The sequence below is a fragment of the Muntiacus reevesi genome, chromosome 8 (genome assembly GCF_963930625.1).
Source record: "Muntiacus reevesi chromosome 8, mMunRee1.1, whole genome shotgun sequence".
Classification (NCBI taxonomy): Eukaryota; Metazoa; Chordata; class Mammalia; order Artiodactyla; family Cervidae; genus Muntiacus; species Muntiacus reevesi.
Genome location: NC_089256.1, coordinates 70,747,447 through 70,769,804, shown reverse-complemented (window position 1 = coordinate 70,769,804; position 22,358 = coordinate 70,747,447). Strand labels below are relative to the sequence as shown.

Genomic DNA, 22,358 nt, shown 5'->3' with positions numbered 1-22,358 from the left:
GTGCTTGCAATCTTAGTCTTAGAAAGAGTTGAGTGTGTGTACATTTTAGTTGATGATGATTATTAAATCTTTTTCTTTTTTGGTTCACAACTATTGTAATCTACTACGTTGAAGATTTATGGACTACAGGATGACTTGGGAGACAGTCTAGAGTCTGGATAACAGTGGGAGCAATTACAAGACTACTATAATAATTCAAGCATATGGTAACGGTGGCCACAGACCAGGCTAATAATAGTTTGGGGAAAGAGTGACAAGAACAAAATTTCTCTTGAAAAATTATTGAAGTCTGGTTAAGGCAAAAGGGAGGAAGAAGGAATGGTTCAAGATTATTTCTAGATTTACAGTTTAGTAAAAAAGAAAAAGCAAAACCTATGATAGGAGTTAAAGCTGACTTTGAGGTAGACATGCTGGGCATCCCTGATATACTGACATGGGAATGAAATATCTGAGAATGAATAGCTTGTGGGGTATATTTTTCTATGAATATAAGAATAATTAGGATATGTTAATTCTCTGTATGTTAATTTTGAGGCAAAATAAATCCAAGTATGGATTTAATAGAAAGTTTTAAAATATTTGTAAAATCTCAGGTATGCTAGTGTCTTAGATTTCATTTTTTGGTAACATATTTGCAAACGGAAATAGAATACTGTAGACTCCTTTTCCTGATCTAATTTCTTCTAATATAGCTATTTTTTCTGATAAAAAATATAATCCAAAACCTCTATATAAAATTTCCTCTTTCATATTTCTTAGAGTGATGTTGCCTCTTTCTGATTTTCTGTTTAAGATTCAAATAGAGCAGAGTTTATCAGTTTGTGCTTAAATCTTTTAAATGGCTTCATGTTGCTTTTAGGATTAAGAAAAAATTCCCCAGACTAAAAGAGCTGCATGCTCGGAATGATGCCTGTCTGTCTCTTCATTGTCATCACCCACTACTCTGTTCTATAGAGTATGTGGCAAGCCACACTGACCTTCAGGTTCCCTCTCATTTTAAGACTTTGAACGTGCTATATTTTTCTGCTGGACATCTTCCCACCCTACTTCCCTATCTGTAGCCTTTTTTTCTGCTTAGTACTCACTTATCCTTCAGTAATCAGGCTACATTGCACTTATTCAGTGAAAACTGCCTGGGCTCAACCAGATCCCCTTGTATAACATCTGGTAACATCAAGACTTAGTATCCTTAACACAGTTTTCGAATATGCACTTATGTGTGTGATTATTTGTTCAGTGTTTCTTTCTCCACAAAAGAAATTTTCATAAGGGCAAATGTCTTGCTTTTTTTGCCTACCATATATCTAGAGGGCAGAACATAATATATGAAACATTTGTTGAATATCTGAATATTGGCAGCCATGAGAGGGAAGTTGGACTGTTGATGCCATCCCAATCATCTAGCCAAGTTGAGATATCTCTGAGCATCTGATGGCACTTGTATCCTCATCATACTCCAAGTACATCTCTGGATAATATGTGGAAAGCTAGGGCAGTATAGAAAGTATTCTCACAAAGTACTGAAGGATTTATATAGCAGACAGCCACATTGTCGCATGTGAGAAAGGAACATTATTCTGACATTCTTCAAGCGATGCAATATTGCATCTGCATTTTTTAGAAAATCAAACAAATATACTGTTAAAAAATAATGAGCATGTGTAAATTTGGTGATGCTCAGATTAGGGGTTAACCTAGTTTACTTTTTATCTAGTTAAAAATTTTCCCCCAGATCTTATCATTTTTATTTTGGACAGGATTGCTTTTGACTTTAAAGTATTGTAGTCAAAGTAATTTTATGAAGAAAAAACCCACTTTTCATATAAATATAAATAAGCACTTCTTAGTGTTATTTAGAACACTGAGAACACTGTTTAGAACACTCTGGGACCGCCCCAAATTGTTCTTCCTCGCTTTCTGAATTCTAACAACAGTGTCTCTTTTTTTCCCAAACGTCATGTTTTCATCTGTATTCTTCCCTAAAGAACTGTCTGAGGGAATATGTTTTGTGTTCATATTGGCAGTTTCTTCAAACACAAAGATAAATATAGAGAATGCTGCTACTTTCATAACCTTGGAAATCAATTTCCATAGCATGTGTACATATGAACCACTAGCGTAAACAATCAGCTCACCTAAAGGATACTGAAATGTCATGAATGAGATACTAGTGCCATCAAAATTTGCACAATAGATGGATTCTTTGAAAACTATCAGATGTTCCAAAGTTTGCTTCTAGTATCTCATCATAGCTGTTTGCATTATGTTTTAATTTTATCATAATGTGGATTTATGATATTATTCAAAAATAGTTTTTTTTAATTTTTTTTAATTTTTATTTTTTAATTTTATTTTATTAGTTGGAGGCCAATTACTTCACAACATTTCAGTGGGTTTTGTCATACATTAACACGAATCAGCCACAGAGTTATACGTTGATTGAAAAATTTTCAGGAAAAATATTTTTGGTATGATATTTTGATACATGTTCATATAATTGATTGTTTAAGAAATGTGATAACTTTAAGTAGTATAGTATTATCAAATTAATGAGTATCATTCCAAGTCAATTACTTTCACGCATTTCTACATTCTTAAGAGGTGCATATTCCAGTTATATTAAATAGAATAAATTTCAGTGGGTAAAATTTAATACCTTTGCAATAACACCAATTGTTGTGATATTTGATTTCTAAAAGTCATTGTATTTAAATGTTTATCAATTTGGAAAAAATCAGATACAGTAATATATGCTGTTTTTATTTAAAATGTATTGAAGCCTAGTGTTGTCCTCCATATATTCTTCAGACAGAGTTAGATTTTTACACCCTTGATCTTAGTTTTGTAAATAAATTTGTCCTAACAACATCTCTGAAGAGATTTAGCCTGCTTCCAGTGGCCCCAAAGCAACAATGACAACATCCTTAGATTTTCCCATTCTGTGGAAACTGCCTTAGGAATCTTTTAGTCAATTTACCTCTAAGGCTGTGGGTAAAGAGGGCAGGGAAAAGAGTATAGCAGGGTCTTTATTTTTTATTTTTATTTATTTTTTTTATAGCAGGGTCTTTAGCCAGGGCTCTTCATCTCCATCATGATGGGACTCACTGGAGTCTGGAGCTCTCGATAATTCTAAAAATTTCACACGTATTCTCTTAAGAAGGACACATTTCTCATGGACAGCTTTCTGAATCAGAAGCTAATGATACCCTCAACCTACTTGCCTTCTTTTGCAGATATGTGTGACACAAAGTATGAATAATTTCTGCTGAATTGAACCTGTAATGAAGGAATTTATAATCAGTTCTAATGTATTTGAGACCTAAAGTATATTAGACCTTCATCAAAGGGAATGATAAAAAGCAGCTTTAATGTGGGTGGATAGTAATTATTTCGGTGCTCATAATTATTCTGCAGTTAACTACTGAGAAATGCTGATATTTTTATTCCTTTTTCAAAATATAAAAGGCACTGTGGTCAGATTCTGAAATGTAAGAATGCATCATGCATCTTTTGTAGAGGATGATACTTTGAATTATACTTACGTTAATGGCAAAGGAACTATTTTGGATTTAAATGAGTTCAAAGTTCATGGTTAGGAGTTCCTGTACCTTTCTTAGTCCTGTTGTTTCACCACTGAATCTATTTATTGGTTTTGGGAGATATAAAATATAGCAATTACTCTCACTTCGTTTCAAAAAGACATGCGATCTGCTTTCTTATTAACTCTAATAAGAGTTATGAGTGAGTTCCTCAAGGAGGACAGACCCTATGGAGTTTCAATATAGAATAAATCACTTCCACACTCAGGTTTTAGAGGACTCATTTCCTTTATACTTTGGTGATTTAAGATGTCCATTTAAACTGCTGGTTTTGAAGGTGCACTATTTGTAGTTTAAAAGAAGCATAAGCTGTGGTTGGAGGGTTGATAATGATTGTTATTTATGATGAATGGTAAATGTTTTGCTCTTTGAGGAAATCATGGTGATCAACTTGCTAGAATGCATAGTCTGTAATAGTGGTTGCCTATATTTGTTAGAAAATTAATGACAATTACCCCTTAAAATATTTCTACTTAAAATTTTTTAGCATCAATAATTATATCAACAGTAACAGATTGAAATAAAGGAAAAGTGAGACAGAGTTGCTAATATTCTAGAAAGAAGAGAGATCAAGGAAATTATTTTCTTTGCAGCCTGGGAATAATGGATCTTGAGATCATGTAGAGATATTTCTATAATCCATATACATATTTACTCTAGTTTCTCAGTTTGCAACACAAAACCTCTCAGATATTTATTCTCAGTGCCTTTAGGCACATAAGATAAAGGAAAACTGTTTTCTTTCTTTTTATAATCCTTTTTTTTTTCTTGCTGGAAAATTATCAGCCCTTCTTCTCAGGTACCCTTCAAAAAATCAGATGTGTAAAAAATTCTTGATGTTAAGAAAACCCAACTATACTTGACCCACTAAAATCTAAACTGCTACTGAAACCCATAATGTGGGAACAATTTAATATCATCCAACAAGATTTTAAATAAAACCTACTAAATAGCATTCACCACGATTTCCCTGATGGCTCTGATGGTAAACCATCTGCTTGCAGACCCGGGTTTGATCCCTGGGTCAGGAAGATTCCCTGGAGAAGGAAATGGTAACCCACTCCAGTACTCTCGCCTGGAAAGTTCCGTAGACTGAGGAGCCTGGTAGGCTACAGTCCATGGGATCGCAAAGAGTCGGACACAACTGAGTGACTTCACTTTCTTTTTTCTCATATAATATTCAATAAATGGAATTCTTTAGTTGAGAAATTGGCTTAACCCTTCCTTTGAATAATGATACCCTCATCTGTTCATGATGCTGAAACAGTATCTGTATGTTTCTAACCCTTAGATTTGCTACAGTAAAAGATGTTCCATGTAGTATATGTATGTAATCATCATCTCACATCAGTTAAGATCTTTGCAACTTTCTGAATATCAAAAGTGCTTATAAATAATGTAGCAGCCATTCCCTGTGTGGAAAAGTTCTTCCACGGAAATAGTATCATTTCCCTGGTTTATCTACTAATATAGACCCAGAGGCAAATAGCAACTGAGAACTATGTTCACCATGCAAACAACTGGGAGACATTGTGTTAATAAAAATTTTTTGCTCTCTTATCTCATGTAGACCAACAGCCAACAATTTTGTATGTGTGTAAAGTATGTAAAACTACTGACACTTGGATGTAGAACCTGCATGATTTCCCAAAGGAATCATGTAAATTGCCTTGGGCACCCTAAGAGGAGAAAGAAAGATATCTTCCAAGAGAGAGATATAGCCGCATACTTAATATAATTGTGATAGGATTTATGTTTCTCTCCAAAAATTATTAAAATAACAATTTAACAAAGAAAAATTTGAGCTCACATTAAGGGTTTCCTAATATAGCCAAGAGTTAAGCAAGTTAAGTAATTCAGCTAAAATTGGAAAACAGATGTATTTTGGCATCAATAAGAAACTATCCTGTACTTTAATCTGTGTTGTTAACTAGTAAATAAAACCATAATTTTTATATGGTGTCCTTGAAAATAGAAATGCAAGAAAATATATTTGTTGAGGTTTATTAATTTATTCCTTTAGGTAATTATAGAAAAGTTAAACATTTTTCTAAGTCTAATATTTTACATGATGTAAGATATTCAATATTTCAAATATAGTTCTAATATAGTAATTTTTAAATAAAAATTAATGTTTTTCTATTTTTCAGAAATGCAGCAACATTGTTGCATGAACATCATATAATACTGAGGATACTTTCTTCATTTAAACAGGGTTATATTCAAGAAATGTAGATTTCTCTGAACTTGCAAAGGAGTGCTAATTGTAAACTATTGCTTTCATCTACTTTTTCTTCTCAGTGGAATGATTACTTGCAGTACTATGAAATTTACCATTTAATTTACTGTGTAGAGCTCCTCTGTATCAGGAATGGCCTTGAAACCATGACCTTACAATTGAGTAATCAATGGGTCCCTTCTGTTACATCATCAGTTTCTCTATTTCCAATCTTTGATCTTTGCTAGTTATTACTATTTTTCAAGGCTGTCCCTCTGAGCTAATAAAACTCATATATGTCTCATTTTTTCCTTCCATTTTCTGGGATGGTGTTTTTTATTCTGTGAAGGCTGTGATATTAAAATGTAGCTTTGAATTACAAACAATACATGGTAATCACTGAAAAGGCTTAGAAATCTTTCTCAAAATGTTTAACAGTCCCTTCCTATCAAGTGTGCTTAGAATTAATGCCTGCTTCTTTACTATTTATATTATTAAAATCAACATATGGCGTTCAGTCCTCTTTTTTCCTTCCTTTTTCTATAACTGTTATTTTATGCATGACAAAATTCTCTTGCTTATGGTTATGTGGTTGGCTGTCTTTTAACTTGAGTGTTATGTGTTTGTAATGATCGCTTTTTGCATGAGGATTATGAAATGCCATACAAATTAAATGGTTGTGGAAACAAAAAGAAATGGAGGGCTTCACATGCTTTTTTGTGTGCTGAATATGTCAATTATGTGATGCTTAAAATTACTTTCATATGGCCTTTGACTTCCCCTTTGGTGTCCTACTTTATTCTTAGCAAATTAGTATTGTTAAGAATAATAAAACATTTATTAAACATTCACAGTATTTTAATACAATTGTTATCCTAAAACATCCCATTATAAATAACTACACTGGGCATGAAATTGCACTAGGGCATAATTTGTGATATTTCTAAATTGATTATGAAATATAAGCCCTGACTCTGTAACCACCTTAATTACAAACACTGACTTCTACAGTGGTACCTCTGCTCTACCAAGTGATGAGATTATTTATTCATACATTTGTGCAAGTTGCAAAGATTTTAAATCCACGGCTACTTTTTAATCAAAACACATGGGGAAATATTTGTTTAATGACAAGTAATTTTAAAAGAAATCACAGTTTTGAAAAATGTGTGACATAAAAATGTGTAAAACCTAAGTGTTAATGCTTTTACAATAAAACAGAAGAAAAAAAAAGAAAAGAAAAAACTCTAAAAATGTTTATATCTCTGTTTTCCCTAATGGTATTATTTTGTCCCAAATTAAAGAATGAGTTTGGCCTACTTTCTTTATTGTTGTCACCAATTCAAATTAGAAAAGACACAGAATAAATTAAATTCTTTCAGCTAATAAAACTGTTTACTTTTTTTGTATGCAGTTGGTATTAAAAAAAATCATTTCCTTTGCTTATGATGTGACTTTCAAACCATATGTATTTTTTATGCTGGATATATTCACAAGCCAAATCTGTGAGATATTTTGGGGAAAGGGAATTTTTTTTTTCTTAAACAAAATCGATAACCAACTTTGATGTAATCACTCCCCCACGCTTTTTGGAAATAATCCTTGAGAATTTTAGTATTTGCACTTATTTTTTCCCCTCAGTCTTGTTTATTCTTGAATTGTCTTTTTTTTTTCCCCCTCCATTTCTCCGTTCTCAATCCTAGGTCCCCTTACAAAGAAACAGACAGATGATTTAGGTGATAATGACGGTGCTGAAGATGAAGGTATTTTTCTCCACCCAATCTATTTGCATGACAAGAGCCTCAATCACTTTTTCCACCCTTTTCTATTTTTTTACTTCTTGTCTTTTTTTGAAGAGTTGTTTTTAATTCCCACTTTTGATGTGTTTTGTCTTCTTGCTTGTTGTTACATATGAATATACATTTTTAATTTTTTAAAAAATGAATGTTAAATTTTGATTTTGATGCCAACCATTACAACGTTTTAAAAAGAGGGGCATTTTTTGTTGTTGTTGTTTTCTTGAACTGACTTTTGATATGTTTCATTCCACATTTTGACTGAAACTTGTCCATATTCTTTGAACTAACAATCTCTTCCCTGTAGTCTCTTTGTACGCATTTTGCATGTTTTCTAATCTATGTAAATATTTTACCCAATACAAAATGTTTCATTTTTACATTTTATATTTGTTTAAAAAAAAACACACTCAGTAAAATGAAGGACAAGCTAAAAGCTGATATAAAGTGTTTCTTGAGCAATATAATTCAGATTTAAAAAATACTGTTTTCTGTTTGTGTGCTTAAATATTACATCGATAATAAAACCATATGGATGTGAAAGGCATACACCTATTTAGATAATTGTAGTAAACCTTATTTAACCACTTAAGAACCCTGAGAAGATTAAATGAATATGTTTTAATATCAAAGACACATGAAATTTGAAGATTGGCAAGTAAAATATTCTGAATTTCAGATTGTTGCTAACTATAATAATGTTTTTATACTGTATTAATATGAGAATTCTTTTCTCTTTCCAACTTTCTATGACTTACAATTCTGATATACACTGTACATGTAAGTACTCACTAGATTGATTTGAGATTTCTCATTCCATTATGTACCTTTACCTGGTATTAAATGGAGTGTCTAGAGGGGCCCCTTGAGTCTTTCAGTTCATTTTGCCTCCAACTAGTTATTTGTTTTTTAATGCCACCCTAGTTATGATTCTTACAGAGATGACTAATGTAATCCTAGGTTTAAGAATAATTCCCAGAACCTTGGAAATTAAATCTCATAAAAACAATAATGTGGTAAGAAAGATTTTCCAAAACAAGATAATCCACACACAGGCCAGCAGAAATGCTAGTTCGATGAGGAACAACTATGAATGTGTTCTTGCTAAACAATTGAAATTGTTTCGTTAAGATATATATATATATTTAATAAACTACTTCAGAATAGAAAATTATAGAAACAAATTATTAAATATTTTAAAATTTTATTAGATGTTAATATTTTTATACATTTAAGAATTATTTTGATTAAATGAAATTTATGACATTTGATTAAATATTCATTTGCTATGAATACCACCAGTGGGTTAAAGGTTAAATACAACACAGTCATTAATACTTGAAATAAGTCTTTATAGCTGCCCAAGATTGCCATTTTGAATGCTAAATAGCTAAAAATAAATTTATAATTTCAAAATACAAACTGTGATTTTTTTTTTTAACCCTATTGGAAATCTGAAGAATTAAAACATCAAAGACATTTATTCACCTTGAGGATGTGGGTTGCTGTTCCTAATGCTGTATGAAAACAGCTTCTACTTGAGGACCTTGAGATTTATTGAATCCTCTGAAAATGCTTAGATCTTGGACATTTGTTATCAGATTGCTTAGTGTGTAACTTTGTAAACTCCAAATTTTCCCAGAATACTCACAATGTTTGTTTATATCATATCCCATCTTAAAAAATATTTTGATGGCTGATTTTATGTGCTGCTTTTTTTTTTGCTTTTGGTAAAACAGCATCAAGTAATATATTTACATGTTTACAAGTGATACCTCTGAACAACCACAGTGAACTAAGCCCTGTAAAGGTAAATATATCTCATAGATATAATTTGAAGCACATTTAACATTTTCAAATAGCCATTAAAAATATCCTAAACCCCGACTTAAATTGGCAGGTAATATTTAAGTTGAGTACTTAGCCAGTCATCCTAAGAGTTACCAAACCAGTAAATACTTTTAAATGCTCATAAGTGTAGAGTCCAAGTTCCTATTCCTCTGTGTTGTTCGGGTAATTGTTTAGAAGATAAGGATAAATTCAACTACCCTCCAGGATAAAAACCTTTGAATAATAACTGAGGTTCATGAAATGAGTAGAGGGCAAAAAATTTCTTGAAATATCTTTAAACGTATCAGGGAAAGATTTGATTCAGGCAATACCCCCCAATTTTAGAATTGTTAAATGCCCCCAAATTCTAAATTATGGGCAATTAAAAACTTCATGAGTCCTTTAAGTAAAAAAGAAACCAGTAAACATGTTCAAGGAGTTATGTGACTAATAATTATTCACCAGGACTCTAAAGGGAATTATGATTTCAAACATTGGTTGTCAGGCAAAAATAAATCCCAATTGACTGCTCTGGAGCTATTGGTACTTGCTACATTGGCTTACATTTTTTATTTATCAGAAAGATAAAATAGTTACTAAAATTTAAAATCAAGATACTTGCTCAGTTTCCAGTTTATTAGTGTATAACTTGAAAAAATTAATTTTTTACTATAAAAATTTTAGAATAAAAATAATCAGCAGTGTATAGTATTTCTTCTCACTTAGTTCGAAGACCTAGATGCTTAGCAAAACTTTAAGACATTGTAAATAACAGAAAATGTAAGCATACTTTAGGAATATTTGTAGTTTTACTAAATCTGAGCTAGTGTTTTAGTCTCTGAGAGTATTCTTCTGATTTTAGTAAGGTCAGTAGCAGCTGTTCAGGCAAAGTCAGATATCTTAGGAGAAATGCACTTAATTTCTAAGGGAACATATGAGACAAAATTTAGAGGGACAATATGGCTCTAATAAATTCATTATAAATTATTACATCTAACATATTTGCACTAAAGACCAAGTGGCTATTCCAGATTTTATTATTAAAATGATGGCATTAGTTGATAGTATTCAATAGCAGGTTATCTGGTATATCAGTTTCATTTATAGAGTCTAGTTCTTTTTAAAATCAAAGTTTATATATATATTACACTATCTACCTTTATTGTTATGTTGTTATTTTTATTATAGTTGAATAATTTACTCTTTATATTTACATCAAAAAAAGACCTGTAGACTATGAAGAAAAATAAAATCTAAGATGGACCCTATGATAAAATGCTATTAAAAGTAAAGTTTTTAATGAGTCACTAAAGGTGAGTCACTCTGATAAAGCACAATCAAAAGTTAGCAATTGTTCTGTACTATAAATATGGCATTTCCCAGAGTTTATTAGCAGTATTAAGAGTTTTTATGTACAAGAATGTTGCCTATGTTGGTATTTAATATACTATCTAGCATTAACTTCAGGGTTACTTCAAGCAAAAACAAATATTGTTTAAAACACATTAGAATTTTGTAGAACTTTCTGGAAAAGGCCTGCTGGACACACTCAAGTACTTAAGCAAAGTTGAAATCAATGAGAAGTTTGGAAAGACAAATTGGAAATTAGAATCAGCCCAATCAATCAGTAATCCTTTCAAGTCTAATTTTCAAAGAAAACTAGAGAGATGCCACTTAGAATCCCTCCTAGAATTTACTGTCATATTTTCAGTGTATCCTGGCACGGTGTACTCCATTCTGCTATGTTAGGTGTACAAGACGTGGCAGGTCTTCTCAATGTGTGCCTGTATGGTTTTCCAGGTGAACAGAATGGTTCTACCAAGATTTCATTACTGTTCACAGTTGGTGCTTTGTAATTCTATGTAATTTTAATTAAAGAAGAATTCTGAAACAGCCTCCCGCTGTGCTACCTCCAAGCATACAATTAGCAAAGTACAGTGTCTGCTGTGAATAGTCAGTTAATGATTTCAATTTATTAATTTATTATTGCTTCTTCAGTGCCAGCCATACTAGAAAAATAAGCTAAAACTGTATGCAGTGAACAGACATTTAAGGAGAGTTTGACAATTTCAGAATTGTTTCTTTCTATAAGCCTAACATCTCTATGAATCTCCCAAGTCTTACAAATGAGTGAATATAATTTTCCCACTCACAGATTTAAGGAGAAAATACATTTAGGTTTTTTCACTAAATGTAGGGTGTGTCTAGTAGATGGTTTTTATGTCAAAATTTCCTCCTCTCACCACTTAAAAATAAGACACTTCTCAAGTACACATTTGTGTGGAGAAGGACAGTACGATAAACTCTCACTGATATTAGATATTAAGTCAAATTTAAACTAGACCCTTAAAAATGTTTCTAAATTCTGCAGTTAGCTATTTCTCCAACTTGAAAATCTGGACAAACAAGTTGAGTTACAATTCCTGATTTTAAAATGATTTTCATTGAAAAAAAAAATATTATTACCGTAGAAAAATCAGCACATTTCTACTAGTCACCTTTTTTTAAAAACAACAATGTAAAGCAGCCTTTAAATTATCACTAGTTTTAAAAAAAAAAAAAAGAAAAAAAAATTATCACTAGTTTTTTTAATGAGTTCGTATCATATTAGTGTATTCTGAAAGCTGAAACCTCAATTGTTATGATGTAGGGGATTTGTTTGATAAAATATGTCAAAAGCAAAGAAACAAAGCCATGCTTTTAATTGACATTTTATTACAATTAACATTAAAAAAGGAAGATTGCACACTTTGTGTGTAAGAGATCATGGGCTATTATATAATAGTGTTTCAAGTATGTATCATACAGATACATGTACACATATAATATTTCAATTTATATAACCATTGAAACCTTGTTAACCAATATGGGGTCAGATGGTAAAGAGTCTGCCTACAATCCAGGAGACCTGAGTTTGATCCCTGGGTCAAGAAGATCCCCTGGAGAAGAAAATGGCAACCCACTCCAGTATTCTTGCCTGAAAAATCGCATGGACGAAGGAGCTTGGCTTGCTACAGTCCATTGGTCAGACATGGTTGAGTGACTTCACTTCCAATGTTAACCACTATATAGTTTAGCATTTTTTGTCTCTAGAAGTTAGCACATTTTTTACCATTTAAAATTATCCAATGTTTCCCTTATATATTATTTCTAGACCCTGTTGAAAGCTACATAATCATGGTAAAGTATCTTAGAAAAGCAAATACATTTGATTAAAATTTAAAACTGTAGAAATCACTTCAACATCACTCTAGACTTTAGAATTGTTCGCTTAAACTTAGCTGTGTTTTCTCTAATGCCTACATGACAAAATCATAGAGCCAAAGTGTCAGTCAATTTTCTTCTTTCAAAGGATAAGGGTAATTTGAATGAACAGTTGACCTGAATGGAACTGAAAAATATCACTTGAATGAAAGTCCCCTAAATGCAACAAAGATAAAAATACAGATTTTTGCACTCTATTGCCTACAATTCATCTGATAGTACTTAAATAGTTAAATGATACTTCTTTCAAATTCTGTAAAATAATGCTATAATTATGTTCTCAAATTGGAGCATAAGTTATTCAGTGTAATTATGATGCATTCAATATGATTCTTTACAATAATTAAGATGGGGAAAAGAGTATTTTTTTCATAAGAGCAGTGATAGCATTGTCCATAGTTTTTGGCTCATAAATAGCATAGGCGGTCTAAACAATTGTTAAAAGAAGTTTTAAGAATCATTATCATTCTATTATTTCTTTTAATTCTGTCACATCAAAGATCAATGAAAAATAGCACTGAAATTCACACCTACTTGCAATTATTCCAAATTTTGTAATTCAAGTTTTATAATATTTAATAAAATTTTAGAAAGAAAACAACATATCTATTGCTTTTTTCAGCAATAGATCTTAATACAAGTTGCTTAAGAAACACTTTAATGAAGACAACAATTTAAAGAACTATGTTAAAATCATGCCCTCTTGTTTCTAAAATGGAAAATATATTCTGTGCTTCATTATGCATGTAGAGGATAAGAACAGTTGCCAATCATTTGTTTTTCAGATATTCGGGACAGTGGGGGTCCCAAACCAGTGATGGTATATATCCATGGTGGCTCATACATGGAAGGGACTGGAAATTTATATGATGGGAGTGTCTTGGCAAGTTACGGCAATGTGATCGTCATCACAGTCAACTATCGACTTGGGGTACTCGGTAAGAAGTTTCTTTTTTTTTTCAACGTCATTCCGTGAATATGTGATAATTTTGTTTTGACTTGTTTTGTTTTGCTTTGCTTCCTTTCACTCAGTGTTCTGTTTGCTGACTTTGAAGCAAAATTTTTAATATTTTCAATAAATTCTATAAATATTCATAAATTACTTGACAAAAGACAGCTAGGTTTAGTTTTGATATTTAATGATAAAAGGTAATGAAATTATTCACATTGTTGAGAAATGCTCTTCTTAGCTTGGCTGTATAGAAATGTGAAAAACAGCAATGGCAGGGCCTTTCTTAAGAAGAATTAGTATCTGGGCAGGTTTTTCTCTCTTCTGCATTTCTTTTTTACAATGCTATAAAATTGGCTGAGATTTGCCAGAAACGTAGAAACTAGTTTATATTCTCTTCAAGAATATGTGTATGGACTAGCTTTGGGAAATGATTGCCTTTGCTGTGTAGGTTTGTTTGTCTTTAGCTTATCACATGTAATTAGAATTATTTTGTTTAGATGTCATTTATTGAATTATTTGATTTGCAAAGCATACATTGATTTCACAAAGTGTCAATGAGTTCAGTAATGTATATGCATGTGAAACAAAATCAAACTGTAGATCTTTTGTTTCTTGAAGAGAAGTATAGAGCAGTATTATTATTTAAAATAAATTATCAAGTACTCTGAAATAGGCATAAACTTGCTATTCTACTTATATAAGTTAATTTTTTTATAGTATTGTCACAATTTGAGGGGTAAAAAAATCTGTATCATTTAATAAAACTCCTCTATCTGTGGTGTTTTAAAGATACTTGCTAAGAGTACAATTATTACAAGAAGTTGTTTTTTAAATCTTAATTGATCAAAGTCCTATCTCTTACTAAGCACTTAGTAGTTATAATTTATGTTATTTGGGCACAAAGAGGTACTACACTCATTCTTTACTCTGAAGCATTTTGAAAAACAAGTTTGAATTATATTCTCCTTCACCATAATTGTTAATATCATTTCTTTTAGTCACATTGAGAATCAGTTTATTTTTCTCTTCAGTGTTAGCTATTGTTATTCTAATTCCTTCTATGTAATCATAATTCTGTGTTTATGCCAATCACAAAATATAAAAAGGAATCATTTTTGTCAATCAAGATTTTGTATTTTGGGGAAGGGATGTGTTAGTAAAGCAAAGTGAAACTTGATCTTTTTCTAGTATGCTGTTTTGAATTTGGAGTATGGTGGATAGTATAATAGATACACTCCAGCAATGTAGGTATAAAATATTTCTGTAGCATTGTTCAAATACACATCAGTTCAAGTACCCATCGTGTGTAATCATGCATTGCTTCAGATGTTCTTATAATTTCACTACATCGGGGTGAATGACCTCCTACCAATGAAAACTCTCCATGTTAGAAACTATATAAAGAGATGTTAATAATGATCTTCTCAAATTAATCTTAAATATCATAGTGTTGTCATTGGCTTCTTAGACAAGATTTGAATGTGAGAATCTTCACTATCTTTAACGCATGTAACTTTAATTAAGGCACTGTTTATAGCTAAGTTGTTTTTAATGTTTATTATTCTCATATTTTTCTGAATTTCTTAAATTGAAAATCTTGATGCAGTGACTAGTTTTCCAACTGAAAATTTAAAATTAGATGCAAAATTATGGTAATAGTGTTTTCAAGGACTTGAACATCTGCATAGTCATATACAGTGATTTTATTTAAAAACATCTTTTGGCCATACCTTATGTTGCCTATGATTGGTTATACTCACATAAAGATCTCATAGAGTAACCTGTGCTGTTATGCTGGTACAAGTTTTGCCCATTTTAAAAAATATATTCGGAACTGATGAAGACGTGACTGTGATCTTTGTATCCTCTTTAAATGCGTATTCTAAATGATTGGATTTTAGGACAAGATATTCATCAGTTAAAAAATAAAGAACTTGATCTGTATAATAGCAGGCAGCGTTGGGATTGATGATGGATGATTTTTCCAGTGTTAAATATTTGCTCTGTCTCTGCTACATTTAGGATTTAAACTTTAGTGGGCTCCTTTTTTCCTCTAAGAGACATCATACCCTAACGTTTATCTGCCCTTTATAGATCTCCTCTCAATCTGATAAAGTCCTAACCTTTGTTAGTGAAACATTTTTAGGGGTGTTTTGGAACCTTAGCTCTAGAACTGATGTTTTCTAGTCACTTCCTAAAATATGTGTTGAGCCTTAGAAAAAGCATTTAAGTGAATTAATTCATGAAGAATAAATTATCAAGACATTGTTTCAGCACACTTTGCATGTGTATTATACCACAACCAGATCAACAGCTGATCTACCAGGGGAACTGCAACAGTAAAACCTGCAGGGTCTTAGTTGTTGTTAATACTTTGTCTGACAGTAACAAGGTCAGCCAAGTTTTCTTGGGTGTGGGATCCCAAAGTATTGCTATTTAGTTGGCTCTTGGGAGAGTGCTGAACTTTAAGTAGAAAATAAGATTTGATCCCATGTCAGAGGATATCCTGAGCTGTGTTTTGATTTGAATGTTTTGGTGTTATGGAAATGAATTTTGGGGTCCAATGTATAAATTGACTAATTATGAGACTTGATCTCAGGTGATTGACAGAAAATATCAAGATACCTGAGACAGGTAGTGTAATTAGTTTCGCTTCGAATTTGCCATCCCAGAGGAAAACTATTACAAGTTTGTTTTAGCAATAAGTAAAAAGTGATAATGTTTCAGTCAATAATTTCATATGGATATCTAGCAGCCAAGTTCGCAGTTTAAAGTATTTTATATTAAAAAAAATATTTTGTTTGTTGCAAAGTAGAATTAGCATAGAAAGAAAAAAAATACCTCCAATGATAGCATTGTTTCCTACCAAGACCCTGTCCTGCCTTCCTTTGAAGGGGTAATGCAGACTCTCTCTATCATTGCATTGAAAATGCTGTATTGGTGGTGATAAGAAAACTGTAATAAGGTTGAAGAAAATAAAAGCCTAGAGTATAGAGGATTCTGCCTGCTAACCTACTTCCTCAGGTTCTCTTAAAGTTCAGTGTCCCTTTCTTTTAGTAAAAATTTATTTATTTATATCCGTTCTTTGTCCTCATTTTAACTCTTTGTCCTCTGTTATCTAATACATAAAATATAAATTGCTCTTTAAAATGTTTTTAAAATAATTATTAAGAGAGTTATTTTTAGTATTCTATCAATAGTATATGGTTGAAAATCAGAAAAATTATAATGTTGGTAACAGTGAGAAATGCTTTGGTTAAGTTGTCATAAGAGAGGAAAACAGTATTAAATTTTGATTTTACATAGGGTAAGTATATGTACTTATGGATAAGCATTGAAAGGGAATATGATATAAATTCTTCTGTATTAAGAGGAGATATGCAATAAACATTTTTGAAAATAGAAACCATCCAAATATTTTTCAAATCTTAAAAATGGAAGCATACATTAACTAATTTAGTGTTAAAATTGTATTTCAGCCCCCTCTCTAAATTTAGAATAAATTTGTTGTTTTTTAGAGAAAAAATATTTAAAAATTATCTCTGTGGAGATCTTAGACAAACATGAGATTTTTATTTGATGGAAATTTAATGATAGTTTTATTTTGATATGGATATTTTAGAGGCAATTATGCATTCATAATTCAAACACATGTGATTTATTTTAGAAAAATTCTCTTAAAGATGTCAGAACTACTGATAATTCTGGACATTTGGCAACTTCTTAGTAAAGGGTCTAATTAAATATTTTGCTTAGTAATCTAGTGTCTCTACTACCCATCTATGGGAAAAATAAGTGCTAGTTCATTTACCAGCTATGTTTGAAGAATTACATTTAGCTAACTTTATAATGTCATGTAAGGCTAAGCCAATTAAAACAAACATAACATTACTGAATATAAATTTTAATGAACACCTAAATTGATATTTATTCTATTGTTGTGAGACCTGTTAATTCTTATAAGTATAATGTCTATTCAATAATAATCCTTCAAGCATTATGAGAGAAATGAAAGAAATAAATATAAATTTGGAGTTGTCAGTCATCAAATATATAACACTTGTTTCTAGCACTGTATAGCTTCTAAGACGTATAAATGTAAGAATAGTACAATCCTTTCCTTTAAAGAGTTTTCAATCTAACTGAGGGAGGAAATAGGCAATCAATAAAGAATATTGATATTCTTCATATTTTATAATATCTATTTATTAATTACTTTGTATGTACATGGTCACTTGATATATAAAAAATCAGAACAACAAAGAAAGAAAACATAGAATATCAGATGGATCAACATAATACAGTGATGAGATTCTTATTTGAATCTGAGAAGTGTAGCAGATTTGGTAAAGTTTAGGTAATGATCATGATTTAAAAATAAAAACATATTCATTTAAGTGATTCAACGTTTTGTCATTATTTTTTGCATTTTTAAAATTTGTTTGGCTCTGAAACCTGAAAGAAACAAACTCTAAACATGACCCTATATTTGAGATATATATATGTTTATAATATAATCAAATATTTATATTATGATACTAACATCACACTGTCATCCAAATGTGTTATTAGTAGGTGGAAGAGGAAATCAGTCTGTCCTTGAAGAGTCAAAGGTGTTTTCACGGACTTGGTAGTATTTGAGCAAAACCGTGAAGGATGTGATTAAATGAAGAGAGAAGGACATTCTTTTTATTTGTATTTGTTTATACTCTTTCTGCTTCAAAAAACTGGAAGTGATTTGTGACAAACACACACATTAACATAGGTTGATAAGACCATATTGAATATGAATGCATATATTATAGAGAAAAGATTCAGAAATTAGGCTTTGAAAATATACTGGAATTGAACATAAATATATATCCCAATTTCTTAGAGGCAAAGTAAAAAGGATAATGGATTGAATCTCATAATTGTTATTATGAGATAAAGAAAATGTGTATATCAGAAAAATACACAGAAGCTTTTCTCACAGTATACTACAGAGAAATTTATCATGCGTTCTACATATTTGGAATACATACACACACACACAACATAGGAATCCTGTGATAGTCTTTATGCCATTAGAAGATGTAGAAATAGTCTCAGCATATGTTTATATACTAACCCTCTGTAAAAGCCAAAGACATAGTGATAAATGTCTACAACTTTTATAGTGTCATTTTAGCGAAGAACTAACCACATACAATTCAAGTAAGACATTTGGTGGTTTCACATTTAATAGACTAGAGCTAAAAACCAATGTAAAGCAGTGATAGTTAACTTGGTCCATAGATTTCTTCTCTCAAATGCCAGTTGTATAACTGAGTTTTAATAGGGGCTGGATGGTCATCAATTTTAGTTTGAGTGCTTAAATGATCTCCTGGAGTAGAGATGTTGTTTGTTCTTTGGGAAAAAAGAAATTTTAGATAGGAGCTTTCAAGACTGTCCATTCCATTGGTCACTTCTCTGTTCTTACCTAACCCATCTCAGGACACAGTTATCTAGTCCCTTTTGTGTATGCTTGTTTGTTTGCATGATGCCAGGATTTCCTCCTGCCTAACTATCTGCTCCTTCTCAGCTCCTTTTGCTCTTTCTTACTGTAATACCTAAATATTGAAGTGCTGCTATGCAGATGTGTTGGCTCCCTTCCTTATAATGTCTCCATAGGGGAATTTATTCATGGTTCTAAATACCATCTATAAATAGTGACTTCCAAACCGCATCTTTAGGACTGACTGTTCCTCAAAGCATCAGACTTATGTACTTCCACTTACTGACATCTCTCACGATTAATGAAAATCTCCAACTTAATAGCTGAAATATATTGATTTTCTCAGGTCTGCATATTATAGTAATTGTTGCAGCAACAGTAATAACAATCACGGTCACATTCATTGAGAAATTCCAAAAGGTATTTTGGGCAGTCGGCATAGATCACTTTTTGTTTTGGCTCCCCATTGGAGAATCCAAGGATTGGATTATTAAATTCCCATAATAACCTTATGAGGTAGGATTGTTATTTTCCTGATTTTATAAATGCAGAAAAAAATGAGTAGAGAGGTTTAGTAACTAATTCATACTCATACAGGTCAGAGAGTGTTAAGTGGTAGAACCAGGATTCTAGCCAAGATGGTCTTCTCTTGAGCCACACTGATGGCTTTGGTACTGCCATCCATCTGGACAAGCAAACAAAACCTCTACAGACTTACAGACTTCTTCCTGTAAAGAAAAGATTTGTCTTTTCTTTAGGCTGAACCTCCAGTTCATCAGCTCCTCTCAGTGACTTGTTCCAACAAACATCCTGGATCTGTCTCCTTTCTATTTCTCTCCTTTGCCAAACTAAGCCAGTTCTCCTTGAGTCTCTTATATTATTTATCTCTTTCACTTTTACTCCCTATCTATAATCCATTCTCCACAGAGCAAAATCAAATTATCGTTTTAAGCCATAAATTACACCAGCTCACTTTTCTGCTTAATATCCTCCACTGGCTTCCCTACTGTTCACTGAGAATAGAATCCAAACTCTGCCCCTGCTCTATCTCACAGAACCCTGTGTGAAGAAGTATTTGTACCACTTAGTATCTGTACTTCTTGTACATGTATCCCTTATTTTGTCTCAAAATGCTCTTCCTCTCTATGGCAGCCACATTTTGTTCTTCCTACACACCAACTCATTCCCATTTTAGGGATATTATACTCGCTGTTCCCTCTGCATCAGATCTTTGTGGGACCAGTTCCTTATTCTTCTGATTTGGTTTAAAATGTCTTCTTCTTGGAGAGACTGTCCATGTTTATCCAGTCTACAAAGAATCACCATCTTACAAGTCACCTACTTTTTAAAATTCTCTCTATTGCATTGATCAATCATACCCAACTGAGTGAATGAATGAAATAGTCACTAAGTCATGGTCGACTCTTGTTACCGCATGGGCTGTAACCCACCAGGCTCCACTGTCCGTGGGATTTTCCAGTTAAGAGTACTAGAGTGGGTAGCCATTTCCCTCCCGAGGGGATCTTCCTGACCCAGGGGTCGAACCTGGGTCTCCTGCACTGCAGACAGATTCTTTACTGACTGAGCTAGCAGGGAAGCCCAGAGCCAATTACTTCCTGTTTATATTTGAATTTTAGGATTCTCCAGGCAAGAATACTGGAGTGGACTGCCATGGCCTCCTTCAGGGGATCTTCCTGACCCATAGATTGAACCTATGTCTCCTGCGTCTCCTGCCTTGCAGGTGGATTATTTACCCAGTGAGACACCTGGGGAGTCCGTTTTAATCCCTGGCATATGGTATTTTCTCAGAAAATATTTATTAAATAAATTTAAAGTGGATCTGAAGAGTCATTAAGTGCTGATCTGATGTGGTCATGGGGTGGAGGAGGCCAAGTTTGCGGCAGAGAGAAAAGTATGAATGAAAGCCAGAGGAAGAGAGAGGCTTGGCCTATTTTAAAAGAGGTGAATAAGGCTAGCAGGACTGCTTTGAGTAAGGGGTGGGCAGTGTCAAAAAAGGCTAAAAATAGGCAGCAGGTCACACAGCATCTCATTAAAGATTTAGGATTTCCAATAACAATGAGAAAGAATTTTAGGGCATTGAGCAGATAAGTGACATGATTAGATTTGCATTTTAAAAACTGTGTTGAGTAAGCCTAGACCTTGATCAAAGTTGACATTCTGTTATGGATACCAAAAAAAACACAAAAAACGAAAACCATAGCATGTGCCTCATTAAAGTGACATGCTTGGTAAAGTCTGTGAACAAGACAGATATTTTGCTCATAGAGGATTGAAGCACAAGCTGAGTGCTGCCTGACTCAGGTGAGCATGGGAATCTGTCTTTTATACAAAGAGCATCACGGGGGTTTTGCTGCTTTTGCCTCCATTTTTTGATAATGGAAAGAATCAAACCATCATTATGGAGAACTCTATTGAATTCCTGCTTTGAGGAATATGAATTAATATGATCAATATTATTCCAGAGACTGGCCTGTACAAGAAACTGAAATAAATTATTGGGTTGGTCAAAACGTTTGTTCGAATTTTTCCGTAAGATGTTTATGGAAAAACCTGAAGGAATTTTTTCCCCAAGGCAATACTGTACTATGATGTCTTCTTATTTGAGTTTCTGTGTTGTTCATATGACCTCATTTAAGCTCTGGGTTGTCCTAAAAAAGAGATAAAAAATTTCTGTGACAAGGTTGGAAGTATGTGGTTTATGGTTTCATTAAGACCAGTGATTTGGAATAAGACCTCAGAACATAGAAGAAACTTTTCCCTGATTTCTAGTTATGGTGATCTGCGACTAGAATTGGGCTACTATTTTCAGACACTCAAAAGGATTGCAACTCACTAGTCCATAAACAAAAAGATATTGAGTTTCCTTTTCAGAGCAGAGACCATCATCTTAACTCAGTCATTGACTCATTCCATGAACTGAATTCCATGAACTTACTCTATGAACATAATTCCATGAACATTTGTTATGGGCCCAGCATCAGTTCCTGGTAGTTGGGGGCCTGTGTCACATTGCTGGAAAAAATCAGACCAAAACCTTCCTTTCTGAACCTCACAGTGAGTAAAAAGAATGCCATTAAACAAATAAAACTATTAGCACAAATTTTGTCAAGTTGTATTTCCAAAAAGAATAGACTGTTAAAAAAAAGAATGTTTGTGGTAAAATGTAGACTGAAGGATTCCGGGAAGGCCTCTATGCTAGTTC

The 22,358-nt window shown here is 32.4% G+C and overlaps 1 protein-coding gene across 5 annotated transcripts in view; it reads left to right on the top strand.

The window, feature by feature from the left end:
- NLGN1 (neuroligin 1) overlaps nucleotides 1–22,358 on the top strand; it is an 884,133-nt gene that overhangs the window by 383,411 nt on the left and 478,364 nt on the right. For 3 of the 5 annotated variants that reach the window (XM_065943135.1, XM_065943136.1, XM_065943134.1), the window contains exons 3-4: nucleotides 7,521–7,580; nucleotides 13,493–13,645. In XM_065943135.1, coding sequence (XP_065799207.1) covers nucleotides 7,521–7,580; nucleotides 13,493–13,645 — 213 coding nt within the window. The remainder of the gene's footprint in view (nucleotides 1–7,520; nucleotides 7,581–13,492; nucleotides 13,646–22,358) is intronic. The other 2 variants (XM_065943138.1, XM_065943137.1) reach the window with 1 other exon arrangement.